This window comes from Pongo pygmaeus, chromosome 4 (assembly GCF_028885625.2).
Source record: "Pongo pygmaeus isolate AG05252 chromosome 4, NHGRI_mPonPyg2-v2.0_pri, whole genome shotgun sequence".
In the NCBI taxonomy this organism is placed as follows: Eukaryota; Metazoa; Chordata; class Mammalia; order Primates; family Hominidae; genus Pongo; species Pongo pygmaeus.
Window position 1 is genome coordinate 185,542,356 of NC_072377.2, and position 26,725 is coordinate 185,569,080.

Here is a 26,725-nt window from a genome sequence, read left to right on the forward strand (position 1 = left end):
GGGACTGCCACAGCATTCAATTAATTTCCTGTAAGAATACATTTTATTCAAGTTGATAAAAAAGCTATACTTATTAACATTGCATAACATTCCTGTGCTATCAAATGAGAATCTCTAGAAATGAATTTGAATAGCTATAAAACCCACATTTTTCTGCAGATACATGTGTGGCCACCTGAGAGCCAGGTCCCTCAGTGTCCACAGACATAGCCCTGCCACCTACCGCCTGCTTTCCAGAGCGATGAAGCTTCTGCTAACTCAGGCTTATCCCAGTCTCTATTTCAGGCCATCAGCTGGACGAAGAATTAATTTAGTAAGCATGAAACAGCTTGCAAAGCATTGGTGAGTGGCTGAGGGCCACAAAAAGAGACCACCGTGTGGCCCATCTTTGAAGATGAATCCAACAGCAGTGACTCTCCCTGCGTCCTCCCCGTCTTTTCTGCTTTTCCATACAATGGCTTATTCACTGCGTGTGACATCATCACTACCACTATGTTTATCTATCAAATTTCTTCTGTTTCGTGGGTTTGTTTTGCATTAAAGGTCTACTTATCTGAGCTTCGAGCTGTAAGGCTTGACCGTGAGCAGCAACTGAAGAGTATGGCACCTCACACTCGGTAGGAAGATGAATGACAGGTGTCGGCAGTGAGGATGGGGAAAGCAGCCAGGTAGCAAACAGCTGTTTTTTAGGCTAACCATTGAAGGGAAGCTCCTAATCACTGAGTTAACTTTCAGCAGAGATTAACTCAGTCTATCTATTGGGATGTAAAGGATTTTGGCATAAAGGTATGTTAATTCGGAGGCTCTGGAATGCATAACAATTTCCCCCATTGAAATTTATGATAATTAAGTGTTCAACTTACTGGAATTTTCCCTACAAGACTCTTCTGGGATGAATTTGCCTTGGGGAGAAGACTACATAACTGAAAACCAGCATCCAGGCCCTCAAGAAGAAATATAATCTCCAACAGTCTCCTTTTCAATTTCTGTCAAATGTCTGGCTTCTCTTGAAGGGATGTTCATGAGAAGGGACAGCCACCCTCCTCTGAGCCTCCTGTTTCAGCTGATGCACCTTCAAGTACAAGGTCCTGTTCTTGGGTTCTGTTAAAGTTTCCCTCAAGAAAAAAACCTTACATTTGCCAATGAACTTGATGTAAAGTTGTTGAGGATATTGACTCTCCTTTAAACATTTATTGAAGCTAGGAATAAACTTAACTGGACCTATGTATAGAAAATCTTAAATTTCTACTAAGAGATGAAAAAAAGAATTCCCTTCCCTTCCTTAACAATTCAGCTCCCGTTACACAAAACCAAACAAGATGGGATTCTGTTGTGGGGGGACAGAACTTCATTGTCCCGAAGCTAGGTGTTGGAGCCCAAGCAGGGTGAGGAGGGAGTCAAGGAGGCCCATGTGGTCGTGGAGCATGGCCTGGCATGGGTCTCAGTGCCCAAGCAAGGTGAAGAGGGGACCATGCAGGGAGTGAGGGTGTCACTGCCCAAGCGAGGTGAGTAGGGCAATTTTGAAAAGTCATGAAAGTTGAGGAAGGGCTGAGGCACCATTCTAGATTGAAGGAGACTAAAAAGATGCAACACTCACAATGCACAATTCTAAACTGAAGTCTTTGCTCTAAAGGACATTAGGACAATGAAAGAAACTTGGATGGGGTCTGAGCATTAGGTAGTAGTAATGAATCGATGTTGATTCCCTAATTTTCATGGTTGTATGCTGATGATGTAGGAGGTTCTTGTAGGAAATACACACTCAAAAGTATTCTGAGGTGATGGGGCATCATATCAGCAGCTTATTCTCAAATGGTTCAGGAAGGAAAAAGTTTCATACTATACTTCTTTGGCAAGTTTAGATTGTTTCAAAATAAAATTTTTTTAAAAAGAGCATTTGTTAACCATCAGTTTGGTAAAAGGTGAAAAATGTCAATAATACCTAGTGTTTGTGAAGGTGTGGAGAAACAAAGTTTCATACACTATTGTCAAAAGTATAAATTGTTACAATATTTTTGGAGAGCAATTTTCCAATATCTAGCAAAAATTTAGAAGCAAATCTTAACTCAGCAATTCTGCCTTTAGAAATGTATTTGTAGGATAACGTACAGGAGAGAAAAATGTATTTTATTGCAACACTGTTGATACTAACAAAAACTGAAAACCACCAAAACATTTATCATGAGGTGGTTAAGTAAAGTATGGTATAACTATACAATGAGTATACTAGGAAACCCTTAGAAAGAATGCAGAAAGATGTATGTGGACTTTTACAGAAAGGTGAGCTGCTGTCTAAATGCAAATGTGCCAATATCATGCATATACAGTCAGATTCCGTTTGTTAAAAATCAAAAGCATATGTTTAGAAGCAAAAGCACTCATGTAAAGGCCTGGTATAGAGCAGTGGCTAAAAACAGTGCCAAGGTACTGCCTCAGCTTCCTCACATGCTGCCCTGGAGATACTGAGGCTGGTTCAGGAACCATGACAGCCTGTTTGTATGAATTCCTTAAAGCACAAATTACTTAGTTTCTTTCATAACAGTCACCTAATCCCGTAGTTTAAAATGGTTGTGTTCATGGAATACTATGCAGCCATAAAAAGGAGATCACATCCTTTGCAGCAACATGAGTGGAGCTGGAGGCCATCATCCTAAGAGAACTAATGCAGCAACAGAAAACCAAATACTGCATGTTCTCACTTACAAGTGGGAACTAAACAATGAGAACACATGGATACAAAGAGGGGAAAAACAGACACTGAGGCCTACTTGAGGGTGAAGGGCAGGAGGAGGAAGAGTATCGGAAAAAATTCCTATTGGGTACTATGCTTATTACCTGGGTGATGAAACAATCTGAACACCAAACCCCTGGGACACAGTTTACCTACATAACAAACCTGCACATGTACTCCTGAACCTAAAATAAAAGTTACAATAAATAAAAAATAAAATGGTTGTGTGCTGACAAGAAATAAATGTTCCAGATCTGGTTGCCTCCCTACCCCCTTAAGAATTCCCAGCGCCAAGGACAGCGTCACAGTGATGTGCTGAATTATTTTTTTCTCTGCCCCACCCACCATTTTGCTTCTGGTAAGATTTTGAATCCCTGGTTAATTAATGAAGAACTAACCTTACAATGAGTATATGCTTGTGGTCCCTTTCCACCAGCCCCCAGCCCACCTAAAATACTAGTTGTGGGACTGCCTAAAGAAAGAATGTCAGGAAGGCCAGAGAGGAGAGCTGAGGATCCCCAGGTGGAGGCCTCCACAGTAAGTGCCACAAGGCCATTGCATCATCAAGGGCGTGTTCTGTGAAGATGTTCTAGCCATGGTGTTTGTCCACTGTCCGATGTGCCTGACTGCTTAGGCACAGTGGACAGTGGTCTTAGCCAAGGCCTAGTATGTTCAGGGGCAGATCCCTGGCTTCTCCTAAATGCACTGGCCATGAAAAGGGGCAGTAAGCTTCAGAGGGAGTTGAGGAGCTGGGGATGGGGAAGGCTTTGAAGATGCCCCTCAAAGCCCCACTGGATGTCTATCAGCCAGTTTCCAGACAAGATAAACTAGATAACTTGCAGGATTCTAGGTGTGGGTAGAGATGAGAATGGAACTGGGAAATGTAACGCTTCCCATAGAAGTAGCTAAAACGGCCGAGCATGGTGGCTCATGCCTGTAATCCCAGCACTTTGGGAGGCCGAGGCAGGTGGATCATAAGGTCAGGAGTTCTAGACCAGCCTGGCCAACACGGTGAAACCCCATCTCTACTAAAAATACAAAAATTAGCCGGGCATGGTGGTGGGTGCCTGTAATCCCAGCTACCCAGGAGGCTGAGGCAGGAGAATCGTTTGAACCCTGGAGGTGGAGGTTGCAGTGAGCCAAGATCGCGCCACTGCACTCTAGCCTGGGCGACAGAGCGAGAATCTGCCTCAAAAAAAAAAAAGAAGTAGTAGCTAAAACAATTTGTGTGTGTGTATCGATTTGTGTGTTTGTGTGTATCAATTTGTGTGTGTGTGTGTATCAATTTGTGTGTTTGTGTGTAACAATTTGTGTGTTCGTGTGTGTGTAACAATTTGTGTGTGTGTATCAATTTGTGTGTTTGTGTGTGTGTAACAATTTGTGTGTGTGTAACAATTTGTGTGTATCAATTTGTGTAACAATTTGTGTGTGTGTAACAATTTGTGTGTTTGTGTGTATCAATTTGTGTGTTTGTGTGTGTATCAATTTGTGTGTTTGTGTGTGTGTAACAATTTGTGTATCAATTTGTGTTTGTGTGTATCAATTTGTGTATCAATTTGTGTTTGTGTGTATCAATTTGTGTGTGTGTATCAATTTGTGTGTTTGTGTGTGTATCAATTTGTGTGTGTGTATCAATTTGTGTGTTTGTGTGTATCAATTTGTGTGTATCAATTTGTGTGTGTGTGTTATCAATTTGTGTGTTTGTGTGTGTATCAATTTGTGTGTTTGTGTGTGTATCAATTTGTGTGTGTGTGTGTATGCTGGGGTTGGGGAGGAAGGTGTTAAGATCACAGGAATAAATAAAAATGTTAGCATAGTATTTGCTATCACAGTATTTCTGTTGCTACATGCTTGAGTCAATCGATGTTTTTAGAGGAAAAAAGCATCCTGAAAAAGAAGGAAGAAGCTGGAACCTAGGAACTCCATGATTTGTGCTGAGGTTTTTTTGTTTTTTGTTGCAATGGTGTATTCTGAGGACAGGGTCTAAGAAATAACTTCTTAGTTATTCAAATGACTTCTGAATGAAACATTAAAAATACTGAATTGAAATGACCCCAAAACGTCTTAACTATTAACAAATAGCTAACCTCTTGTATCCCAGATATTGTTTTGTGGAAAGGAAATGAACTTGCTGGATAAGAGACCAACTGAAACAAAATGGAAAGCATGGCAGTGTGCTATATCCATATATATATAAATATATATAGACTCTTTACTAAGGCTAGGAACTTGAGGGGAGGATTTTTTCTTTCCCAGTTTGGATTCCCTTTAGAATCTTGGGTTCAGACAACAACTTTTACAGTTCTTGAACCAAGTTCCCTTTTACTGAAAGTTAACAAAATACAAAGAGGGGTTGTGGGCTGTGGGCTGTGAAAGGATTCTGTAGAAAATTGTAAGGCCCAGATTAAGAGCATGCAGACAGCAGTGTATCAGTCAGATTCTAACCTGAAAATCAGAAACCACTCAAGTATTCAGATGGAAGAAATCTAATGCAGAGAATAGGTGACACACTCAGAGTCAACATCAGAGAAGGCACTGCCACAGATGCTATCAGACACAGCTTTTAAACTAAAAATGTTACTATGTTCAAGGAAAATAAAGCTACATTTGAGAATCTGGCATACTATGAAAAAGGAAGAAGGTCCAGTGCTGTGGCTCATGCCTGTAATCCTAGAGCTTTGGGAAGCTGGGGTGGGCAGATCACTTGAGGTCAGGAGTTTGAGACCAGCTTGGCAACATGGCACAACCCCTCTCTACTAAAAATACAAAAATTAGCCGGGCATGGTGGTGCATACCTGTAATCCCAGTTACACGGGAGGCATAAGAATTGCTTGAACCTGGAAGGCAGAGGTTGCTGTGAGCCAAGATTTTGCCACTGTACTCCAACCTGGGCGACACAGCGATACTCCGTCTCCAGAAAAAAGGAAGCAAATGAAAAGTCTATTACTGAGAAACAGAAAAACTTAAATTGAGCACTCAATGGGTATATTTAAGCCAGATTACATAGCTAAAGAGAAACTTAGTGAACTGGAAGGTAAATTAGATCCAGAATGAAGCCTGGGTAAGGAGTAGGAGACAAAAGGATGGAAATGAGCACTTAAGAGGCACAGGAGATACAGTGAGAAGGCTTTATTTGGAGTCCTAGAAGGAAATGAAAAAAAGAATGGTATAGAGCTAATATCTGAGCACACAATGGCTGAAAATTTACCAAAACTCAAGAAAGATAAATACACAAATTTAAAAGCCCAGAGTATACAAAAAAGGATCACTTTAAAAAAATCCACACCAAAATAAAACACAGTGAAACTGGAATAAACCAAAGATTCAAAAAATCTAAAAAGAAGCTATTTTAAAAAGAAGACATTAAACTGGCAGGTGAACTGCCAGAGTGGAAATCACACTTCAGTGGCTTAATGCATCCAATGTGACAAAAGAACATGAGGTCTATTTTGCCATATGTAGAAAGCTGAAACTGGATCCCTTCCTTACACCTTATACAAAAATTAATTCAAGATGGATTAAAGACTTAAACGTTAGACCTAAAACCATAAAAACTCTAGAAGAAAACCTAGGCATTACCATTCAGGACATAGGCATGGGCAAGGACTTCATGTCTAAAACACCAAAAGCAATGGCAACAAAAGCCAAAATTGACAAATGGGATCTAATTAAACTAAAGAGCTTCTGCACAGCAAAAGAAACTACCATCAGAGTGAACAGGCAACCTACAAAATGGGAGAAAATTTTCACAACCTACTCATCTGACAAAGGGCTAATATCCAGAATCTACAATGAACTCCAACAAATTTACAAGAAAAAAACAAACAACCCCATCAAAAAGTGGGCAAAGGATATGAACAGACGCTTCTCAAAAGAAGACATTTATGCAGCCAAAAGACACATGAAAAAACGCTCATCATCACTGGCCATCAGAGAAATGCAAATCAAAACCACAATGAGATACCATCTCACACCAGTTAGAATGGCAATCATTAAAAAGTCAGGAAACAACAGGTGCTGGAGAGGATGTGGAGAAACAGGAACACTTTTACACTGTTGGTGGGATTGTAAACTAGTTCAACCATTGTGGAGGTCAGTGTGGCGATTCCTCAGGGATCTAGAACTAGAAATACCATTTGACCCAGCCATCCCATTACTGGGTATATACCCAAAGGACTATAAATCATACTGCTATAAAGACACATGCACACGTATGTTTATTGTGGCACTATTCACAATAGCAAAGACTTGGAACCAACCCAAATGTCCAACAATGATAGACTGGATTAAGAAAATGTGGCACATATACACCATGGAATACTATGCAGCCATAAAAAATGATGAGTTCATGTCCTTTGTAGGGACATGGATGAAATTGGAAATCATCATTCTCAGTAAACTGTAGCAAAGACAAAAAACCAAACACCGCACATTCTCACTCATAGGTGGGAACTGAACAATGAGAACACATGGACACAGGAAGGGGAACATCACACTCTGGGAACTGTTGTGGGGTGGGGGGAGGGGGGAGGGATAGCATTAGGAGATATACCTAATGCTAAATGACGAGTTAATGGGTGCAGCACACCAGCATGGCACATGTATACATATGTAACTAACCTGCACATTGTGCACATGTACCCTAAAACTTAAAGTATAATAATAAAAAAAAAAGAACATGAGGTCTAACCTAGAATTCTATTCCCACAAAAAATCGTTTTTAAGAATGAAGTTATTTTTAGGCAAATAAAAATTGTGAAGTTTTACCCCTAACAGGACAGAGTATTCTAAAGAAAGTTTTTTAGAGAGAAGGAAAATGTCCCCAAATAAAAAATTGCAGAGGTGGAGAAGAATGAAAGGAAATGAAAAGGTTGGGCATGGTGGCTCACGCCTGTAATCCCAGCACTTTGGGAGGCCAAGGCAGGTGGATCACCTGAGGTCAGGAGTTCAAGACCAGCCTGGCCAACACAGTGAAACCCCGTCTCTACTAAAAATACAACAATTAGCCGGGCATGGTGGTGTGTGCCTATAGTCCCAGCTACTGGGGAGGCTGAAGTAGGAGAATTGCTTGAATCTGGGAGGTGGCCGTTGCAGTGAGCCATTTTGCCACTGCACTCCAGCCTGGGTGACAAAGCAGCAAGACTCTGCCTCCAAATAAAAAAAAAGAAAAAAAAAGTAATTAAACATTTGGTATAGAAAACAATAGTAACATATTTTAATATATATCTATGTACATTTATATGTATATATAATTAAAATTAACCAAAACAACAGCATATAGGACGGAAGGTAAATTAAGTTGAAGTATTCTAGGAACTTTGCATTGTCTAGAGTGAAGATAAAAGTATCAATTAACATTAGGCTTTGATAAGTCAAGAATCCACCTTTTAATTCCTAGGCCACTAAAAGAAGAGAAACAGTATATAACTTCCAAACCAAAAGATGGAAAAATAGAGTATGAATAGAATCATTCATAACTATAAATTAAAGGGCTAAATGATCCTGTTAAAATAAGTTATCGGACTGGATTAAAACAAACTATATGCTGTTTCCAAGAGGTACATCTAAAACATAAAAATACAGAAAGCGTGAAAGTAAAAGGAAAGAAAGAGAAATGCCATGTAACAGTAACCAAAAAAGAAGCTTATGTTATTAATACCAGAAAAAAAGAGACTTTTAGTAAAAGGCATTACTAAGGATAAAAGGTTTACTTCATAAAATTTCAATTCATATAACAATTTTATATTTGTGTGGCCTCAAATATATAAAGCAAAGTTCACAGAACTATATCTAAGTAGAGATAACTCAACAATTGTCTCATTAATAGAACAAGCAAATAAAACTTCATTAAGAGCAAAGAAGATATGAACAACGTATTACAAACAATCTAATGGCTTTATGTAGATGACTGCATGCAGCATCTGCAGAACATGCATTCTTTACAAGTGCCCACAAACCTTTGCTAAGGTTAAACATATGCTGGGCCATAAAGCAAATCTCAACACATTTCAAAGGATAGCAGTCATATGGACCATGTTTTGTAACAACAATAACAAAAATATAACTAGGAAATTCCCATGTTTGGAAGTTAAAAAATAGACTTCTAAATAACCCATGGAATCTGTTGTGATTTCCCAATTTTCATTCCTGACTTTGATTATCTGTGCTTTTCTTTTTCAATCACATCAGAGGTTTACCAATTTTCAGTCCTTTCAAAGCACCAACCTTGACTTTGTTGGTCTTCTTTATTGTGTTGTTTGCTGTTTCATCAACTTTTGCTCTCATTCTTATCTCCTTCAACTTTTAAAAAGATAGTCAATGCAACAATGTTTGTACAACATTTTTATGAAATACAGAGCGTTTTTATTAAGCCTTAAAACAATCTTGTAAACAGGTCTTTTCCCTCATTTTACAGACGGGAAAATGATAGAACAGGAAATAAATTCATATTATTGCACTGAATGGAATATGGCCCCATAGTTTGCACCCAAGACCAGAGGAACTTCACCTTCTCCTCTTTGGGGCTTTGCCCTGCCCACCCCAGGACCACTACTTATCCTCTGAGCTCTTAAGGGACACTCACCAGAAACAGCCATGGTTAAGACGGTGAAAGTCTGGCTCTCACCAACCCTTCCTACAGTAATCTTCAGCACATCTGAGTATTGCTGGGAAAACACAGGGGAAACAAAATGTATACCACGTGAGTGAGCAGGCTGCCCAGGCCAGAGAGGCAAGCGTGAGGCAGCCCTCAACCCCCAACATGTGTGGTTACTGGCCTCAGCTGGAGGCTCCTCCTGCTGAGCCCTTTTGCAGCCCAACAAAGACAAAACATGTTTGTTTATAGACAATGGATTGCTTACTTAGAAGCAAGATACCACTCAGGAACATCCAAAAAATCACTTTTCTCATGTTTCTTCTCAAGTTTTGTCTGAGTAGGGGGTGGTCCTTGAGGGATTTCCTTGAGGGATTTTCCAGGTAAGAGTTGTCCTCCACTGCCCAAGCATCTAGATGCTGAGTCTTTGGACAGGGCCACCATACTTACTCATCAGACTTACTCCATACATTCTTATGCAAATACTTCTCATTCTAGGCAGCCTTCTAAGGACCTTAACACTATTAATGTTTCCAACCCTCATTACAACCTGAGGTTGCTACTATTATCTTTACAAAAGACAGGTGAGGTCCTGGCATGGTAGCCTGTGGTGGCTCAGGCCTGTAATGTCAGCACCTTGGGAGTCTGAGGCTGGGCAGATTACTTGAGGCCAGGAGTTCAAGACCAGCCCAGCCAACAATGATGAAATCCTGTCTCTACCAAAAATACCAAAGTTAGCCTGGCATGGTTGTGCATGCCTGTAATCCCAGCTACTCTGGAGGCTGAGGCATGAGAATTGCTTGAGCTCAGGAGGTGGAGGTTGCAGTGAGCTAATGCCCCTGCACTCCAGCCTGGGCGACAGAGCGAGACCATCTTAAAAAAAAAAAAAAAAAAAAAGAAGACAGGTGAGGACACACAAGTTTAGTTACTTGCCTAAAGTCATCTGGAAATAAATGAGAGTCCTTATTTGAACTCAGGCTTCCTGGTGGAGAGACCACGTCCTCGGCCACTATACTTCACTGACTCTACACAGGTTTCATGCAAACGGCTTCCTTAGCACAATGACACTATCCATGACCTGAGAAGAACCGCCAGGTCTAAATGAGAATGGCTCCTCAGTAGGAAGACAATTGAAGTACTGTATTCTGCTTCCTTCTTCATGTCTCTAGGCCAAGGCCCTTAGCTGAAGCTGGAGAAGAGAAATGGTCTCCCCAGCCCAGGGACTCCCTGGGTACAGCTGTGGCCAATTCCTCAAGGTCTTGATGCAGACGACTTCAGGTCCCCAATGTCTGTCTTCAGCTAACACATCTTCAGGTGTTGTCCTGGTGGTGATCCTCTCATTTTTGAATCCCATGAAGGAAAATTCCCCTGCATTGCAGGATTGGTGTTCAGTACCGTTTCACACCCAGTGTCTCCATACACAAAACATGAAATTATTTTCCAGGCTTTCACCTTCAGACAAATTTGCTAATAGAGATGTGCACTCCTATGGATGGCTATTCCATACTCATTGTTTTTTCAGGCTTTTTTCTCTTTCTCCTCCCCGCTTTTCCCTCCCCCTTTATTTTTCCCACTTGCATATCGTTCTCTGGAAGGAATTGGAGGTGGTGCCTAAACCACGTTCCATCCCTGGTCTGAGCAGGCTCAGCCGCGCCAGTTCATTGGGTCTGTGCTACAACAGAGACCCCACCATGTCTGGGATCAGCCTGAATGGCTTTTATCTGGCTGTAGGTACACTTGAGGACCTGGGCCCATTTCCGGAGCATGCCAGTAGATGGGGGCCGCAGTAGGAGCTTGTCTGGTGCTCGGTGGGGCTGAGGCACTCAGAATCCCCAACTGAGCTGTGGCCATCCTCTCCTTTGTTATTTAGCCTGCATCTTCCCCAAAAGTAGACAGTGCATTAGGTTCAGCTGGAGCTCAAGTACGGGAGCTCTCCTGTGTGAGGAGCACATGGAAACCTCAGGTTAAAAACAACCAGAGCTGGTCTCATCTTCAGCAAAAGGAAGCCCAATCCATGTCCCCACGACTACTGGGAACGACTACTCCATGGCACCCTCCTTACTGCCCAGACACCAGCCCGGCCAGAGACCAGCCTTGCTGGAGGATGCCTGGGCACTTCCGTAGCTGCCTTTACTCAGGTCATCCTAGTTCCTACTACTCTCTCAGAAAACCCAATTCAATATCCTGCCCAGATGTCACCACTTTCTCCCTCTTGGTTGGTCCTAGTCACTGTCCTCTGAGCACCTGCAGTCTTAATTCAGACATCCATTAGGGTGGTTGTGCTCACAGCCTTTCTCCCTTTATTCATCCTCATCTACCAGAATCTACTCCTGCTGCCATCCTGTCCCACCCAGTACCTGGGACAGGGACAGTGCCTAGTAGATCCTCAAGTATTTGCCAAATAAAGCAGTCCAAGTCTGTGTATAGGGTCAGGCTTGCCAGTGTCATGTGCAGAGGAGGATAGAGAGCAAGTATGATCAGAACAGTCCAAGTGGAGCAGTCGCAGAAATGCTCCATCTCCCTTTCCTCCCTCAACTCCACCCTTCCCCACCGCAGCCATCAAAACTTACTGGTAGGGGTTTGGATACAAAGTGAAAGAAATATCCTCCTAGAAAGAGCATGGAAACTATCTGGCTAGAGAGATAGGAGTCCCAGAGGGAGATGGGAAACTACATGGCTGAAATTGATCTCTTGTAAAGACAATGGGTTTTGAAACCAGAGACCAGACTTCAAATTCAGCCTTTGCTGATTGGCCCACTCACAGTATTCTCAGACAGGTTACTCAATTCTCAGAAGAGTCTATTTTTACCCTTTGAGTTACCTAGTTAACAGCTTCATACACAGCCGTACTTTATGTTCAATTCTACATGTTCCTGACAGAGCTGTGTGTGGTGACTGATCACTCACACAACCTACCTGCTCCCCTGAGTTAGGATCTGGCCCAGTAATGAGGATCACATGGCTCCACTGTGGTCCCCTCAAAATCTATCCTGTGCTCCTCCTAGGGAGGCACCTTCTAACTTCTGGTGAAACCAACTGAGCTGCTAGCCCTGTGGGATGAGTCCACTACCCTCTCTGGTTTGGATCTGGTATAACTTACCCCAAGAAGATCTGACACAAAAATGGCTCTTGGGTATCCTCCATCTAAACTCACAGCCCGTTTTGATTTAAGGAATTTCTTTATTGGAATTCCACTTTACCTCGCCACAAGGAGCTGGCTTTCATGACAAAGAGAGAGTGAGCCCTGAACAAAGTATTCGTTAACATTTTACAACAGACAATATACACGTCCTGCATGACATCTTTACAATAACACATTCCAAAAACAATCAAACATTTAACAGGATTATTAAGAAACATTAATTTCCTTCTCTCTAGATGACTGGTACTTAGCTTTTTAGCTTCTGTGATAAAATGCGTTCCTTCTCAACATTTCTATTCACAGGAATCCCTGAATCACTTCTGTCATGTAAGGTGCAAATTCATGTTGACGGTGTGTTCCATTAGTTACTGAATGTGTCAAAATCCTCTCCATGGTATAATCTTTTATTGTAGCATAATGTGTGAATACCACTTCCATGTTATCCCTCATCACAAATTCATCATTCATTATGGGAGTTCATCTGAAACTTTAAAAAAGTTTCATCCATTCAACTAATGTATCACAATAGTACGTTCATCAATTTGCATTTTTTATGAGTGACTCTCTCCTATCTCCTGTTAAGACTTGTAAGTCTATGCTTTTTACTTTTTCTAAAAGGAAATCCAAATTTTGTTTCAGAAGTCATCATCACTGCCCCCTCCCAAACCAATTACATCAAGTTTATACTTAAAGACCACTAATATTAAATAAATTTATATTCCCTGAAACCTATCCTCCCTGAATTTGCCTGTTGGAGGCCTTTAGTTTTCCCACTGGCCAATGTGTAATTGGGATTCAAAGCTATACCTGAATTTCCTACATTTCTAGTAACAGAATTTACCAAACATGAACTTTCTGATGGTGATTACATAACTTCTAATTGAAGTCCTTTCCTCATCTGTGTTTTATGTCCAGAAATGTCTACTCATTTTGAAGATTTGCTTCACATTCCATCACTTAGATAAGTTTTTCTCTCAAGTATGGACTATTTTATATCCTCTAAGAGCTGAACTACCTTGACACTGGAGCCTTTCTTGCTCGCTATGATTGAAAATCACATAGAAAAGATTCCTCATAATCCTCTAGGATGGTTTCATTTACACTGTGTAAATTAAAAGCCATGACCCCCTACATTCTTACATTCATAAGGTATTTCTTCCATTTGAGTTCAGAGAGACTCGGTAAGCTCTGCCTGCTACAGAGGCATCCTCATCCTGCCCCCATCCAGGGCATTCCCTCCCTCATAGGTTCTCTTCTGGGATGTGCCACTATAACTTCCCACATATATCACATTTAAAGATTCCTCTCCAGTATGGGTTCTTTTATGCTTCGTGAGATTTGATCTGATATTAAAAGCCTTACCACACTCATTACATCGGTATGGCTTCTTTCCAGTGTGGATCCTTTTGTGCTGGTCAAGGACTGATCTATAATTGAAGGATTTCCCACACTCACAATTATAGGGCTGCTTCCCCTGGTGGACACTTTTATGATTGATAAGACTTGAGTGTGAGATGTATGCCTTCCCACACTCATCACATTCATAGGGTTTCTCACCTGTGTGGATCCTTTTATGCACTGTGAGGCCTGAGCTGTTCCTGAAGGCCTTCCCACACCTATCACACACATAGGGTTTCTCCCCTGTGTGGATCCTCTTGTGCTGAGAAAGGAGAGAGCTGTAACTGAAAGATTTCCCACACTCAACACACTTGAAGGGTTTCTCCCCAAGATGGACTCTTTTATGGCTTATAAGAGTTCTGCTTGAGAAAAAAGCTTTTCCACACTCATCACATGTATGGGGTGTCTTGCCAGGGTGGGTACTTTTATGGTTAATAAGGCTTGAGTGTGAGATGTAGGCTTTTCCACACACATCACATTCATAGGGCCTCTCCCCAGTATGGATTCTTTTATGAACTTTAAGGCTTGAGTTGTTTCTGAAGACCTTCTCACACCTGTCACATTCATAGGGTTTCTCTCTAGTGTGGACCCTTTTGTGCTGAGAAAGGAGTGATGTGTAATTAAAAGATTTCTCACACACATCACATTTGTAGGGCTTCTCCCCAAGATGAACTTTTTTGTGGTTTATAAGGGTTCGGTATGTGATGAAGGCCTTCTCACACTCGTCACACTTAAAGGGCTTCTCCCCAGGGTGTACACTTTTATGATTTATAAGGCTCGAGAGAGAGATGTATGCTTTCCCACATTCTTCACATTTGTAAGGTCGCTCCCCAGTGTGGATTCGTTTATGTACTTTAAGGCCAGAATTATTTCTGAAAGCTTTACCACACTCATCACACCCAAAGGGTTTTTCCCTGGTATGAATCCTTTTATGCTGTTCAAGGGCAGAGCTGTAGTTGAAGGATTTCTCACAATAGCTACATTTATAGGGCTTCTCCCCAAGGTGGATTCCTTTGTGATTTTTAAGGCTAGAGCGTGAGATATAGGCTTTCCCACACACATCACACTTATATGGTTTTTCCCCAGTATGAAGCCTCCTGTGGACTTTGAGGCCTGCATTGTTTCTGAACGTTTTCCCACACACATCACATACGTAAGGTCTCTCTCCGGTATGAATAGTTCTATGTTGAAGAAGAAGTGAGTTATAACTAAAGGATTTCCCACACTCCTTACATTCATGGGCTTTCTTCCCAGGGTGAATGCTTTTATGGACTGCAAGGCCTGAGCTATAGCTGAATGCTTTGCCACAGACATCACATTTGTAAGGTTTCTCTCCTGTGTGGATCCTTTTATGCACTATGAGGCCTGAGCTGTTCCTGAAAGCCTTCCCACATTCATCACATTCATAAGGTTTCTCTCCAGTGTGGATGACTTTATGCTGAATGAGAAGAGAGCTATAATTAAAAGATTTCTCACACTCATCACATTTATAGGGTTTATCTCCAAAGTGGATGCTTTTATGGTTGAGAAGTGTTCTACAAGTAATGAAGGCCTTCCCACACTCATCACATTCGTAAGGTTTCTCACCCGTGTGGATCCTTTTGTGGACCCTAAGGCCAGAGCTATTACTGAAGGTTTTCCCACAGATGTCGCATTCATAGGGCTTCTCCCCCGTGTGGATCCTTTTGTGGACTCTGAGCCCAGAGCTGTTCCTGAAGGCCTTCCCACACTCACCACATTCATAGGGCTTCTCCCCAGTGTGGATCCTTTTATGCTGGTCCAGAACAGAGCTATAATTAAAGGATTTTCCACATTCATCACATTTACAGTTCTTCTCCCCAGAATGGGTGCTTTTGTGGTTTATAAGGCTGGAGTAGGACATGTAGGCTTTCCCACATTCCTCACACTTGTACGGCTTCTCCCCAGTGTGGATCCGTTTGTGGACCCGAAGGCTCGAGCTGCTCCGGAAAGTCCCTCCACAGTCATCACATTCATAGCGCTTTTCCCCAGTGTGCATAATTTTATGTTGAACAAGGCGGGAATTATATTTGAAGGATTTCCCACATTCATCACATTTATGTAATTTCTTAACAGCACTGGTTTTCTGCTGTAGACTAGGGTAGGAGGTTCCATTGATGTTCTCCACACGTTTGCCTTGCTCACTGCCTCTCTGTCCTATAGGCATAGTCTGGTGGGTGATATGCTGTGGGCTTAGATGCAAGGTCTTCTCAGATGCCTTACCTTCCTGTTCGGTCTTTATATTTGCAGTACTCTTGGCTTTGCTGATTGCTTCCCTGATGCTGCTTTTGTCTTCCTTCATCCTGTTTTCCACAGGCTTTTTCTGTTGATTCTCTACCTTGCTATCCCAAACACATGCGTCACCAACCTTAGATTCAGGCATAGGATCCTCCACTTTTGGCCACTTAGATTCTGCATTTCCAACATTTTCATATTCTTCAGTTGGTTCCTCATCCTCAGTGCTCGTCTTCAAATGTGACACTAAACCAAGAAAATGAAAAGGACACCTGTTCACTCTCTTTAAAAAAAAAAAAACAAACAAACTGGAATAACAACAAACAACATTCACTTGACAAACATTTACTGACAACATACTGTGTGACAGATACCATGTACCATGTACCGTTTTTTAAGTACTAGGGACACAACAATGAATATGACGAATTTTCTGCCCCTGTGGAACTAATGTTAAAATGCTAGAGCCCTGGATTTTCAATGGAACAATGAGCTTTTCTATTCTTGCATAACAGCTTAGCATACGGCAAGGTGAAATGATGCACAGAACCATGGGCAACACCAATCAGTTTTTAAACAATGTAATCCAGTCATGGAAAAACAAACAAGAGGGCAGAAGAAATCTCTGAAGAATAGAAGACAGAAAAATTCATAAGTAGGACAAAAGTTAGGCGAAACTTTTTTTTAATTATGAAAAGTTAGACAAAATCAGCAGAGGATAGACAAAACTAAACAGAAAAAATTAGTACCTGGGGAGGGGTATCAGGGAGAAGGCTATGAAACCATGAAGACAGTTACTGCAGAGATGAGGAAGAAGGCAACCTGCATATTACATATTAAAATATATTATTAAACCTCTATAATTAAAATAGTGTGGTCGTGGTACATAGGCAAATGGAATAGAACAGGAAGTCCAAACATTGTCCCAGGTAGACACAGAAATTAATGATACAGATGACATCTGAAATTACTGGAGAAAAGATGGTCCTTTTAATAGTGTTGTAACAACTATGAAGCCATATAGAAAAAGATAAAATTAGGGCTAGGTGCGGTGGCTCACACCTGTATTCCCACCACTTTGAGAAGCTGAGGCGGGCGGATCACGAGGTCAAGAGATTGAGACCATCGTGGCCAACATGGTGAAGCCGTCTCTAGCAAAAATACAAAAATTAGCTGGGCATGGTGGCGCATGCCTCTAATCCCAGCTACTCGGGAGGCTGAGGCAGAAGAATCACTTGAACCTGGGAGGCAGAGGTTGCAGTGAGCCGAGATTGTTCCACTGCACTCCAGCCTGGCGACAGAGCAAGACTCCGTCTCACAAAAAAAAAAAAAAAAAAAAAAAGATACAATTAGATCCCATTCTTCACACCACACACACATAAATAAACTCCACGTGGAATAGAGCTCTAAATATAAAAAAGCTGTACAAATGCTAGAAAACATGGGTAAATGCCTCTATGGCCTGAGTATAGAGGAAGCTTTCTAATGATGACCCATATCCAACAAAAGACTGATACATTTTCAAAAATTGAAGAAAAATAAACTACAAATCACACAGGAAAACAGGTAAAAAGATGAACAGACAATTCTTTTAAATGGTCCTTAAACATTCGACTTGATTCATAATAAGAGAAAGGTAAATAAGAACTACTGTAAAACACCACTTCTCACCTGTCATATTAGCAAATGTTCAAAGCTTGACAATACACTGTTGATAAGGCTGTGGAGGAAACAGGCACTCTCATACACTGCTGGGAATGCAAACTGGCACAGCCCCTTTTAAGGGGAATTTGCCAATATCTATCAAAACTACATATGCATTTACCCAGAAGTCCTACTTTAGGAATTTATAATGAGGATGCACCTCCAACAATATAAAAAACATACATGCACAGAGTGATTCATTACAGCATTATTTGTAATTGCAAAATCTGGAAACCTACATAAATCTCCAAGCACAGAAGACTGGTTAAATAAACTGGCACATATGCACAATGGAGTACTAAAAAAGGATGAGGAGAGTTTCTGAATTGATATGGAACAATTTGTATATCCTAAAGTCAGAAGGTCAAAGTGAAAAAGAGTAATATACATGGTATGTTTCGTGTAGGAAAGAAAACAGGAAAACAAGCACATATGTGTTTCTCTTTATAGCAACCATAAACCAGAGAACAACGAGGTTCATCGCCTACAAGGGAGGAGTGTGGAGAATGGAGCAGAAGGGATGGGGGAAAGAGAGAGACTCTTGAGTATATAGCCTTTTTAATAGTTTTTACTATGCAAAATACATAATATTCTACGTATTCGAAGAATTTAAAATTAAACATCAGTGAGGATTGGAAAGGGGAAAAACTGCTTAAACAAAACAAATCAACCTATTTGCATTTCACATGAATACCACAATCGCAGGAAGAAAACAAAAAAGAAACACAGAAGTAATCCAGGCAACTTAGAAACGCATTTGACTACATAAGTACATTCAGTCTGGGGAAAGCTGGAGGCGGGGCAGTGGGAAGAGGTACAAACAATTCAACTGTTAGCAGGTTTTCTGCAGAGGTATGAACAAAGCGATTCTGAAACAACTTAAGATGTATTAAGAACCTGAGTAAATGTGTTGATTTTGTTGGACTCAGGGCTCTCCTAGAGAAAGGGACATAAAAATAAGGAACAGAGGAAGGCAAAAATGAACCTTGGGATGAATTTGAAGTACTGGTGTGAACTTATGATTTCTAAATCACATATATGTGCATGCATGTATATTCAAGTCTGTACGGCTGTATGTATATATTTGCACATATTTCCTAATTTCCTAGTTTTGTTTGCTGAAAGCTCAAAAAATAAAAACACTCCAGTGGTAATGAGCACATCTAGTACCCTCATTCTGGGTCTCTATTACCATTATTTACTAAAGGAACCAGAGCTTCTCAAAGAAATGGCTGATTTCAGGCTGAGAGCAGGAAACATACAAGATGAGCATCATGTTATACCAGCAAGTAAACAGAGGCTCAAAAAAAGGTAGGGACATGCTGCAAGACCCAGCTTGAACATCCAGTGTTCAAGCACCATAATAACTAAGTATAGTGATACATTATAAACCATTGAAGATAGGATTTCATGAGTCTACACAGGTACAAACAGGGGAGAAAGGGAGGCCTCTTGCTTACAGCAGAATGTGAGTGCTGGTTGATAAATGTAGAAGGAATACCAGAATTGGAAAAGTCAGCACTCTGCAACTATCAGAATAAAGACTGGATCAGGAGCGAATCATCAGTGAATTCTACGTCTAGGAGGAAATTCTGACAAGGAGCAGGATATCTGCATGGTCTTAAATATTTATAATGCTTAAATTATTTACAAGGGGGAAAAATTCAAGAGTGGAGAGACAATGCCTTGGCCAGGTGTTCTAATTTAACACCTCCAGAGGGGCAGATGGACATAATACGCTTTTAGTAGGGAGAAGGACACATCACCTATGAGAATGCATTACATGAACTGAATCACCAGGCAAACCCAAAATGAAAAATGTTTTCTACTAAAACAGAGGGTGGAGAGAAGAGGGGGGACTATATTTTTCAAATACATCATTTTCATAAAAGACAAAGAAGAGCTGTAGAAATGTTCCAGATTAAAGAAGGCTAAAGAGACTTGACCACTATATTAAATTCCTGACCTTGACTGGATCTGTAGCGGAGGGGAAAATTGTTATAGAAAACAATTGTATCAGCTGAAAAAGTTGGAATATGGATGGTAGACTAGGTAAAAGCAGTATCAACTTCCAATTTACTCAATTTGAAAAACTGTACTGTAGTTATCTATGAGACTATCCCAATCCTTAGGAAATATACGGTGAAGTATTTAGGGATAAAGGGCCATGATGTATATAACTTACCTACAAATGGTTTAGAAAAATACTTGCATGTATGAAAGAGAGAGCAAGAGGACAAAATGAAGTCAAATGTTAACTGCAGGTAAATCTGAGTGATTGGAATCTTTTAACTGTTCATATTCTTGAATTTTTTCTGTGCATTTAAAATTATTACCAAACAAAGTTTTAAAAATATCAGAAAGCAAATTTGTTTCCTCTTCTACACCTTCCCCTCCAGGTACTGCTTTGCCATCCTACTGCCTGTTGTAACTGGAAAAAGTGGTCTTCACATCCCACTCCCCTCATGCCTCATTTCTTCCATGCAGACCACACTGCATTAGCTTCTTCAGGCTGGTGCTTGCCCTCCGGGCTGCTGCCCCTGGATGTTTCTGGCCCCTTCTTCCACCTTGAGCTGTTCCTCTTCTGGCTCCACATATTCCCCTGGGAACCCTCATGGCTCCCAGCACTCCCACACACCGTCTCAGGTCCTCATCTCTGCCCAAGATCCCTCCCAATTACAGACCCTCATATCCACCTTGCCCTCCACCCTTTTGCCTAAAACAGAAACGGGCTATTTCCCTTGGCCACATCCAAAACAGCCCCTAGGACCGCTGATTCTATTGCCTAAGTAGTTCTGAAGCTCCCACCCCATCGCCCACCTCCTTCTTACTGCTAAGGCCTTAGTTTAAGCCTCCTAAATTATCTTCTGCACGACTGCCATCATTTCTAGACCTTCACTCTTATCCCTGCCCAATTCTTTCTCCAACCACTGTCAAGAGTTTTTGTAAAATGCACACCTAGGCACTGGGCAGTGCCAAGTTCTCCCAGGCTACTTACTGTGGCACCTAAAGCCTTCTGCACCAGCTGCCTGTGCAACTGTCAACCCTCACTGCCACTCCACTCACTGATTCTCAGCCTGATCTTTCCTCCTTTGTTTCTTTGACAAGTGGATTATTAGTTTTCTTCCTGTCCTCTGGGATTCCATGTTAGACTGGCTGCTGACTGGCCTGGTCTGCCTAAAATCACACTTTGCCACTTACCTCTCTAACCTAGGTGAAGGCCTGGGGCCTCCCTGAATCACAGACACTTTGCCACTTACCTCTCTAACCTAGGTGAAGGCCTGGGGCCTCCCTGTTCTGGCTCTGCTTAAACTCCTCTGTTTGGGTTGGGGGGCATGATGTCCCATCACGTGATGTAGTTCATCCAATCCTCTTCTTGAGTGAAATCAAAATGGATTAATATAAACATGCATCTTCATTGAAAATAGATGGCTTGAAATGAAATCTATGTTAATCAATACTAAGATCCATCAAAAACACAGGCAGAAAAGCACCAAGACAGCACTAGAGTAAATGCTGCTAAAACATAAAGACAATACAAAGAATGTAACACATAAGGATAATTAAGTTACCCTTATAAACAATACTGGAGATGCATTATAGGGTATCAGTTATTTCTGAGACTAAGTGTTGCCCAAGGAACTTAAGACTATTATCTGTATCCTGTTTGTTTCCCAGGCCCTGGGCTATTCCTATCCAAAGACATGGATATGACAAGGCCCTGCCATCAAGGTGCCTGCAGACTAGTAAGAGAGTCTGGTAGGAAAATAACCATATGATAAAAATGACAGAGGCGGCCGGGCACGGTGGCTCATGCCTGTAATCCCAGCACTTTGGGAGGCCGAGGCGGGCAGATCACAAGGTCAGGAGATCGAGATCATCCTGGCTAACACGGTGAAACCCCATCTCTACTAAAAACACAAAAAACTGGCCGGGCATGGTGGTGGGATCCTATAGCTCCAGCTACTAGGAAGGCTGAGGCAGGAGAATGGCCTGAACCTGGGAGGTGGAGCCTGCAGTGAGCCGAGATTGTGCCACTGCACTCCAGCCTGGGCGACAGAGCAAGACTATGTCTCAAAAAAAAAAAAAAAAAAAAAAAAAAAGAGAGGCAAATACAGGGCATGGAGGGTGGGAAAGGGGAGATGGACTACAGGAATAGCTTCAGGAAGAGAAGAGTGCCAAGGGAAGAGCAGGTACAGAGGAACTGGTGTTCACCCCGCTGAAGACATCTGGGGCAGGCAAAGGGAAAATCAGACAGGTAGGCAAAGACAAGGGCTGCACCATAAGGAGTCCACAGACTTGATCCTCAGGAGCTTCGGGCAAAGGAGTAGCAAACTTAGATATGCGTTTTGGAAAAATTACTTATTTTATTAAACTGGAGTTGGCAAACATTTTCTGTAAAGAACCAGGTAGCATATATTTTAGGCTTTGTGGGCCACATAGAACTGCTGAGTACTGTTTTTTTTTAAGCATTCCTTTAAAAGTGTAAAAATCATTCTTAGTTTGCAGGCCATACAAAAACAGTCCACAAGCCCAGCAGTGTGCCCACCTCTGTTAGATAATATCAAGGAATCAGAGTTAATTTAGGCTGGTATGATAACGGCATTGTGGCTATTAGAACTTTTGTTTTTTTTTTGTTGTTTTTCTGAGACGGAGTCTTGCTCTGTTGCCCAGGCTGGAGTGCAACGGCACATCTCGGCTGACTGCAACCTCCACCTCCCAGGTTCAAGTGATTCTCCTGCCTCAGCCTCCCGAGTAGCTGGGATTACAGGTGCCTGCCACCACACTCAGCTAATTTTTATATTTTTAGTAGAGACGGGGTTTTGCCATGTTGGCAGGTCTGTCTCCAACTCCTGACCTCAGGGGATCCACACGTCTTGGCCTCCCAAAGTGCTGGGATTACAGGCGTGAACCACCGCACCCAGACCTTTTTTTTTTTTTTTTAATCCAGACTGAAGTCTGCAGTGAAATGGCATGGAATCTGGAATTTGCTTTAAAATATTTCAATCAAGAAAAACTAAAAAGGGAAAAGTTAAACAGCAGAATCCTGATAATTGCTGAATCCAAGTGATGGGTATATGGAAGTTCATAAGAAAAAAACTTTAGGCCGGGCACAGTGGCTCATGCCTACAATCCCAGCTCTTTCGGAGGCTGAGGCAGGTGGGTCACCTGAGGTCAGGAGTTTGAGATCAGCCTGGCCAACATGGTGAAACCCCGTCTCTACTAAAAAAAAAAAAAAAATTAGCTGGTCATGGTGGTGGGCACCTGTAATCCCAGCTACTTGGGAGGCTGAGGCAGGAGAATTGCCTGACTCCAGAAGGTGGAGGTTGCAGTGAGCTGAGATTGCACCATTGCACTTCAGCCTGGGCAAGAAGAGCGAAACTGTCTCAAAAAAAAAAAAAAGAAAAGAAAAGAAAAAAAATTTTAAAAAGATCAGGCAAGGTGCAGTGGTTCACGCCTGTAATCTCAGCACTTTGGGAGGCTGAGGCAGACAGATCACTTGAGGCTAGGAGTTCAAAACCAGCCTGGCCAATGAGGCGAATCCGTCTCTACTAAAAATACAAAAATTAGCCAGATGTGGTGGTGCGCACCTGTAGTTCCAGCTACTCGACTTGGGAGGCTGAGGCACAAGAATCGCTTGAACCTGGGAGGCAGAGGTTGCAGTGAGCCAAGATAGCACCATTGCATTCCAGCCTCAGTGACAGAGCGAGACTCTGTCTCAAAAAAAAAAAAAAAAAAAAAGAAAGATCACTCACTCACACTAGTTGCAGTGGGAGAATGGATTGAGGCAAGACAGGCCTGAGTCCTGGAGTTCCAGGAGTAAGTCACTATAATCCAACTAAGACCGATGTGGTGGCTAAGTCATGTGTCCCTGATGACACAAGTAAGGAATTACCCCCAAAACACAACTCTTCCATATAAAGACCCAGAAACTTCTGAATTTCTCAAAAGTTCTAAAGGCTGAATGGACAAGCCCTTTCTAACCAGTTTTCAACATGCAGCATGAGTCTAATAGCCTGGTTACATCAGTCAAAAGCGTCAGACATAGAACGCCACCCACTCCTTCCAAACTACATATGACCAACAACCTCTGGGCACTCTTCTGTGCTTCTTGTTCATGCTTTATCGCCAAGGCCTAGAAATGTGAATGCAAATAGTTAAGAACCTGCCCTAAATTCTTGCTGTCTCTGCCTCCAAGACTCAGGAGCCACTTTTCAAGAGCCTAGACAACTCGTAAGAGAGGAACTGTGGCCTGCTCTGGCTGAAAATCGCTTCTTATTAACAGACTGCAATTAGCCTGGAACTACTTTGAATTTGCAGAGTCCAACCATATTCTGCAAGACGATCTACCACCTCAAGGTTCACGTGTGGATTCTATACCTTAGATTCTTGGATACTGTATTTGATTTGGAGATGACCAAAGAAAGGAAACAAGACAAGAGAATGTGACCACAAAATGCTTACCAACCCAGAAGGAAGAGTACCTAGGAGGGGCACAATGTGCAAAGGAAAGATGGGACTAAGGAACAGAGAAGTAATATGCAGATGAGAAGAGAATATGGTTTGTGTTCTAGCTACTGTTGCATTTGTCTTACGAATATTAGGAACGTATACGATTAACATGAGTTGGTTCTATTGCTTAAATATAGAAATAAGAATGAAAGGTGATTTTTCATTAAAGTAAAAAACTGAAATAGAGCATTCTCATACGAAGTAGTGCAGAAGAGATTTCTAGTTATCGTAGGGGAGGAGGTGAGCAAAGGAGATACTAAAAGGGAGGCTGATTTTCTGAATCAAACCCGGCAGGGACTGGCTTGGAGTCATTGACATAATTAGTCTATTAGGCTAGTGTAACACTAAATATAGGGACAAGTCTCAGAAGGGAAGGACTACTTAGTCTTATTTGTTCTTTAAACACTCTACATCAGTGATTTTGATAATGACTTGTCATATGCAACAACCTGCCAATAACTGGTTGAGTTAATGTAAAAAAATAATTTTCTAATGGCTGTTTAGTTTCTTCTGTAAAAATCCTTACCCTAATACATTGTATTGAGTATACCATTGTTTGAAGTAACAACAAATTGGAGACAACCCAAATGCCCCCGAATAGATCTAAAAAAGGACAGAACATCGAAAACATCCAAACAATGGCCCATCCAATACTTACCACAGCTCTGTAAAACAAAACGAAACAAAACACAACTTCTGTGTTCTGACATGTAGAGACCGGTAAGATAAAGTGAAAGAATCAACGAGTTAGAAGGATTTCTATCACCTGTGTGAAAAAAGGGGGAACTAACTAGTTATATTTGCCAGTATTTGCAGAAATTCGCAAAAGATACAAAGGAACAGAAGTGGTTACCTAAGAGGGTATGGCCTAGGAAGATACCTAAGCGGAATGGGAAGAAATCTTTCACTGGTAACTTTTTATATTTGTAATATCCCAGCCATATGAATGTATTACATATTTCATTTTTTTTTTTTTTTTTTAAGCCTTGAGCTTTCACGAAGAAATGCTCCTGCTGGCCAACTAATTTAAACGTCTTAGAGCAGCACACCCAGCCCTGGCATTCCCCAGTGATCTTTTACGTCCCACCCCTGGGTTCCCGCAGGCTATCCCCTGGGTCTAAGAAACTCTTCGACCTTCCCCTCCCTACCTAGTTAACTCCTTTTCTGCTTGCAGGAACACGCGGCAGGTCGCCTCCTCCCGGTGCACCCGTCTGTACGCAGGTGCGCTTCCCCAGGTGAGGGCCAGGACGCGCCTCCGGGGGTCTCTATTCATACCTGCAGCAGGAGCTTATCATGATCACTCACCGACCAAAAAAAAAAAAAAAAAGGTGGGTGGGGGGGGCGGAGGGGAAGAAGGTCGAATCAGATCACCCCTAGAGGTCTCTCTGCCCTCGCAATCACTCTCAAGTCCTAGAGTACCAAACTTAACTGCAGAGGGAGCACGAAATAGTGGGTATTTTCAAGCGCTAATTTTTAGGGATCCTCTCCCATCCAAGACAGGGATGAATAGTTGAGGAACACCGGAGCGGGGCCCTGGCCCTTCTCGGAACACTCAGCAGACCTAACATGACGCTGGTCCGTTCAAACGTCGCAGTTGTGGCCCACATGGAGCCCAGTCTGTTCCAGGGGCGCGCCCGGCACCCCTCTGCCTGCCCGAGGTCTTCCCTCCCCTCCGCTCCCCAGGAACGCGCCTACTGAGATATGTGCAGGGAGGGGGCACGCTTACTCCCACATCCCGCCCGAGACCCGCGGGGCAGCCAAGACCCGGCCAAAAAGGGAAGGGCGTGGCAGGCAAGGGCCGGGGGCGGGAGCGCGGGCGGCCGCGGACTCACGTACTGGCTGTGGCGGCGCCGCGGGAACCCGGCCGCCGGCGGGACAAAAGCGCGGACCGCACGGCCGGAAGAACCCGCGCCGGCCCTGGGGCACTTCCGTGCCCTCTCTGGGACGCTGGAGGACTGACTCGATGGTCCGGGCCGACTGCGCCGGCGGGAGGGAGGGGAGCGCCTCCTCGGCTATTTATTGAGGACCAGCTGCAGGGCGCGCGCTCCGGGCGCGGCCTGGAGCCCGTGGGCGGGGCTTCCTGTTTCCGTGCCCATTAGCTTGTGGGGTGGGGTGGGGTGGGCTGGGGGAACAGGTAATAAAGTGAATACCTGTCTACCTGGTTCCTGAACACGTGATTAGTTGCCAGGTGTGGGTGCAGGACGTTCCCGGAAGTGGGGGCCTGGCGGGAAATGGAGGAATCCGGGACGGGCGCAGGACAGCGCTGGGCTGGGGACCCATTGCCTTCTCAGCTGGTTGGGGGCTGGCCCGAGAGCACCAGCCCTTCCTGGTCGTCAGCACCAGAAGCGCCCCCGGTTAGGCACTGGGGATGCGGAGAGGGAGCGCGCCCCTG

General features: G+C 42.6%; 1 protein-coding gene across 17 annotated transcripts; it reads right to left on the reverse strand.

The window, feature by feature from the left end:
• Positions 1-8,424: 8,424 nt before the first annotated feature.
• ZFP62 (ZFP62 zinc finger protein) lies at positions 8,425-26,317 on the reverse strand. 17 transcript variants are annotated; one of them, XM_063665415.1, is made up of 4 exons: positions 25,482-26,047; positions 24,992-25,099; positions 14,023-16,362; positions 8,425-11,258 (listed from the first exon to the last, which is right to left on the reverse strand). In XM_063665415.1, the coding sequence occupies exons 2-4, from the start codon at positions 25,041-25,043 to the stop codon at positions 11,230-11,232; spliced, it is 2,421 nt and encodes an 806-aa protein (XP_063521485.1). In that variant the 5' UTR covers positions 25,044-25,099; positions 25,482-26,047; the 3' UTR covers positions 8,425-11,229. The 17 variants fall into 17 exon arrangements, with proteins under 17 accessions (XP_063521485.1, XP_063521487.1, XP_063521488.1 ...); XM_063665418.1 differs by lacking the exons at positions 8,425-11,258; positions 25,482-26,047 and adding exons at positions 12,484-12,952; positions 26,170-26,221 and having other exon boundaries at positions 24,992-25,036; XM_063665412.1 differs by lacking the exon at positions 8,425-11,258 and adding an exon at positions 26,060-26,102 and having other exon boundaries at positions 12,484-16,362; positions 25,482-25,608.
• Positions 26,318-26,725: the final 408 nt, after the last annotated feature.

Coding starts and splice junctions, on each gene's coding strand:
- ZFP62 (XM_063665412.1), bottom strand. CDS start 25,043: ATGTCAGAACACAGAAGTTGTGTTTTGTTTCGTTTTGTTTTACAGAGC. Junction 16,363..24,991: donor TTTTGTTTTACAGAGCTGTG/GTAAGTATTGGA, acceptor TTCTTGGTTTAG/TGTCACATTTGAAGACGAGC.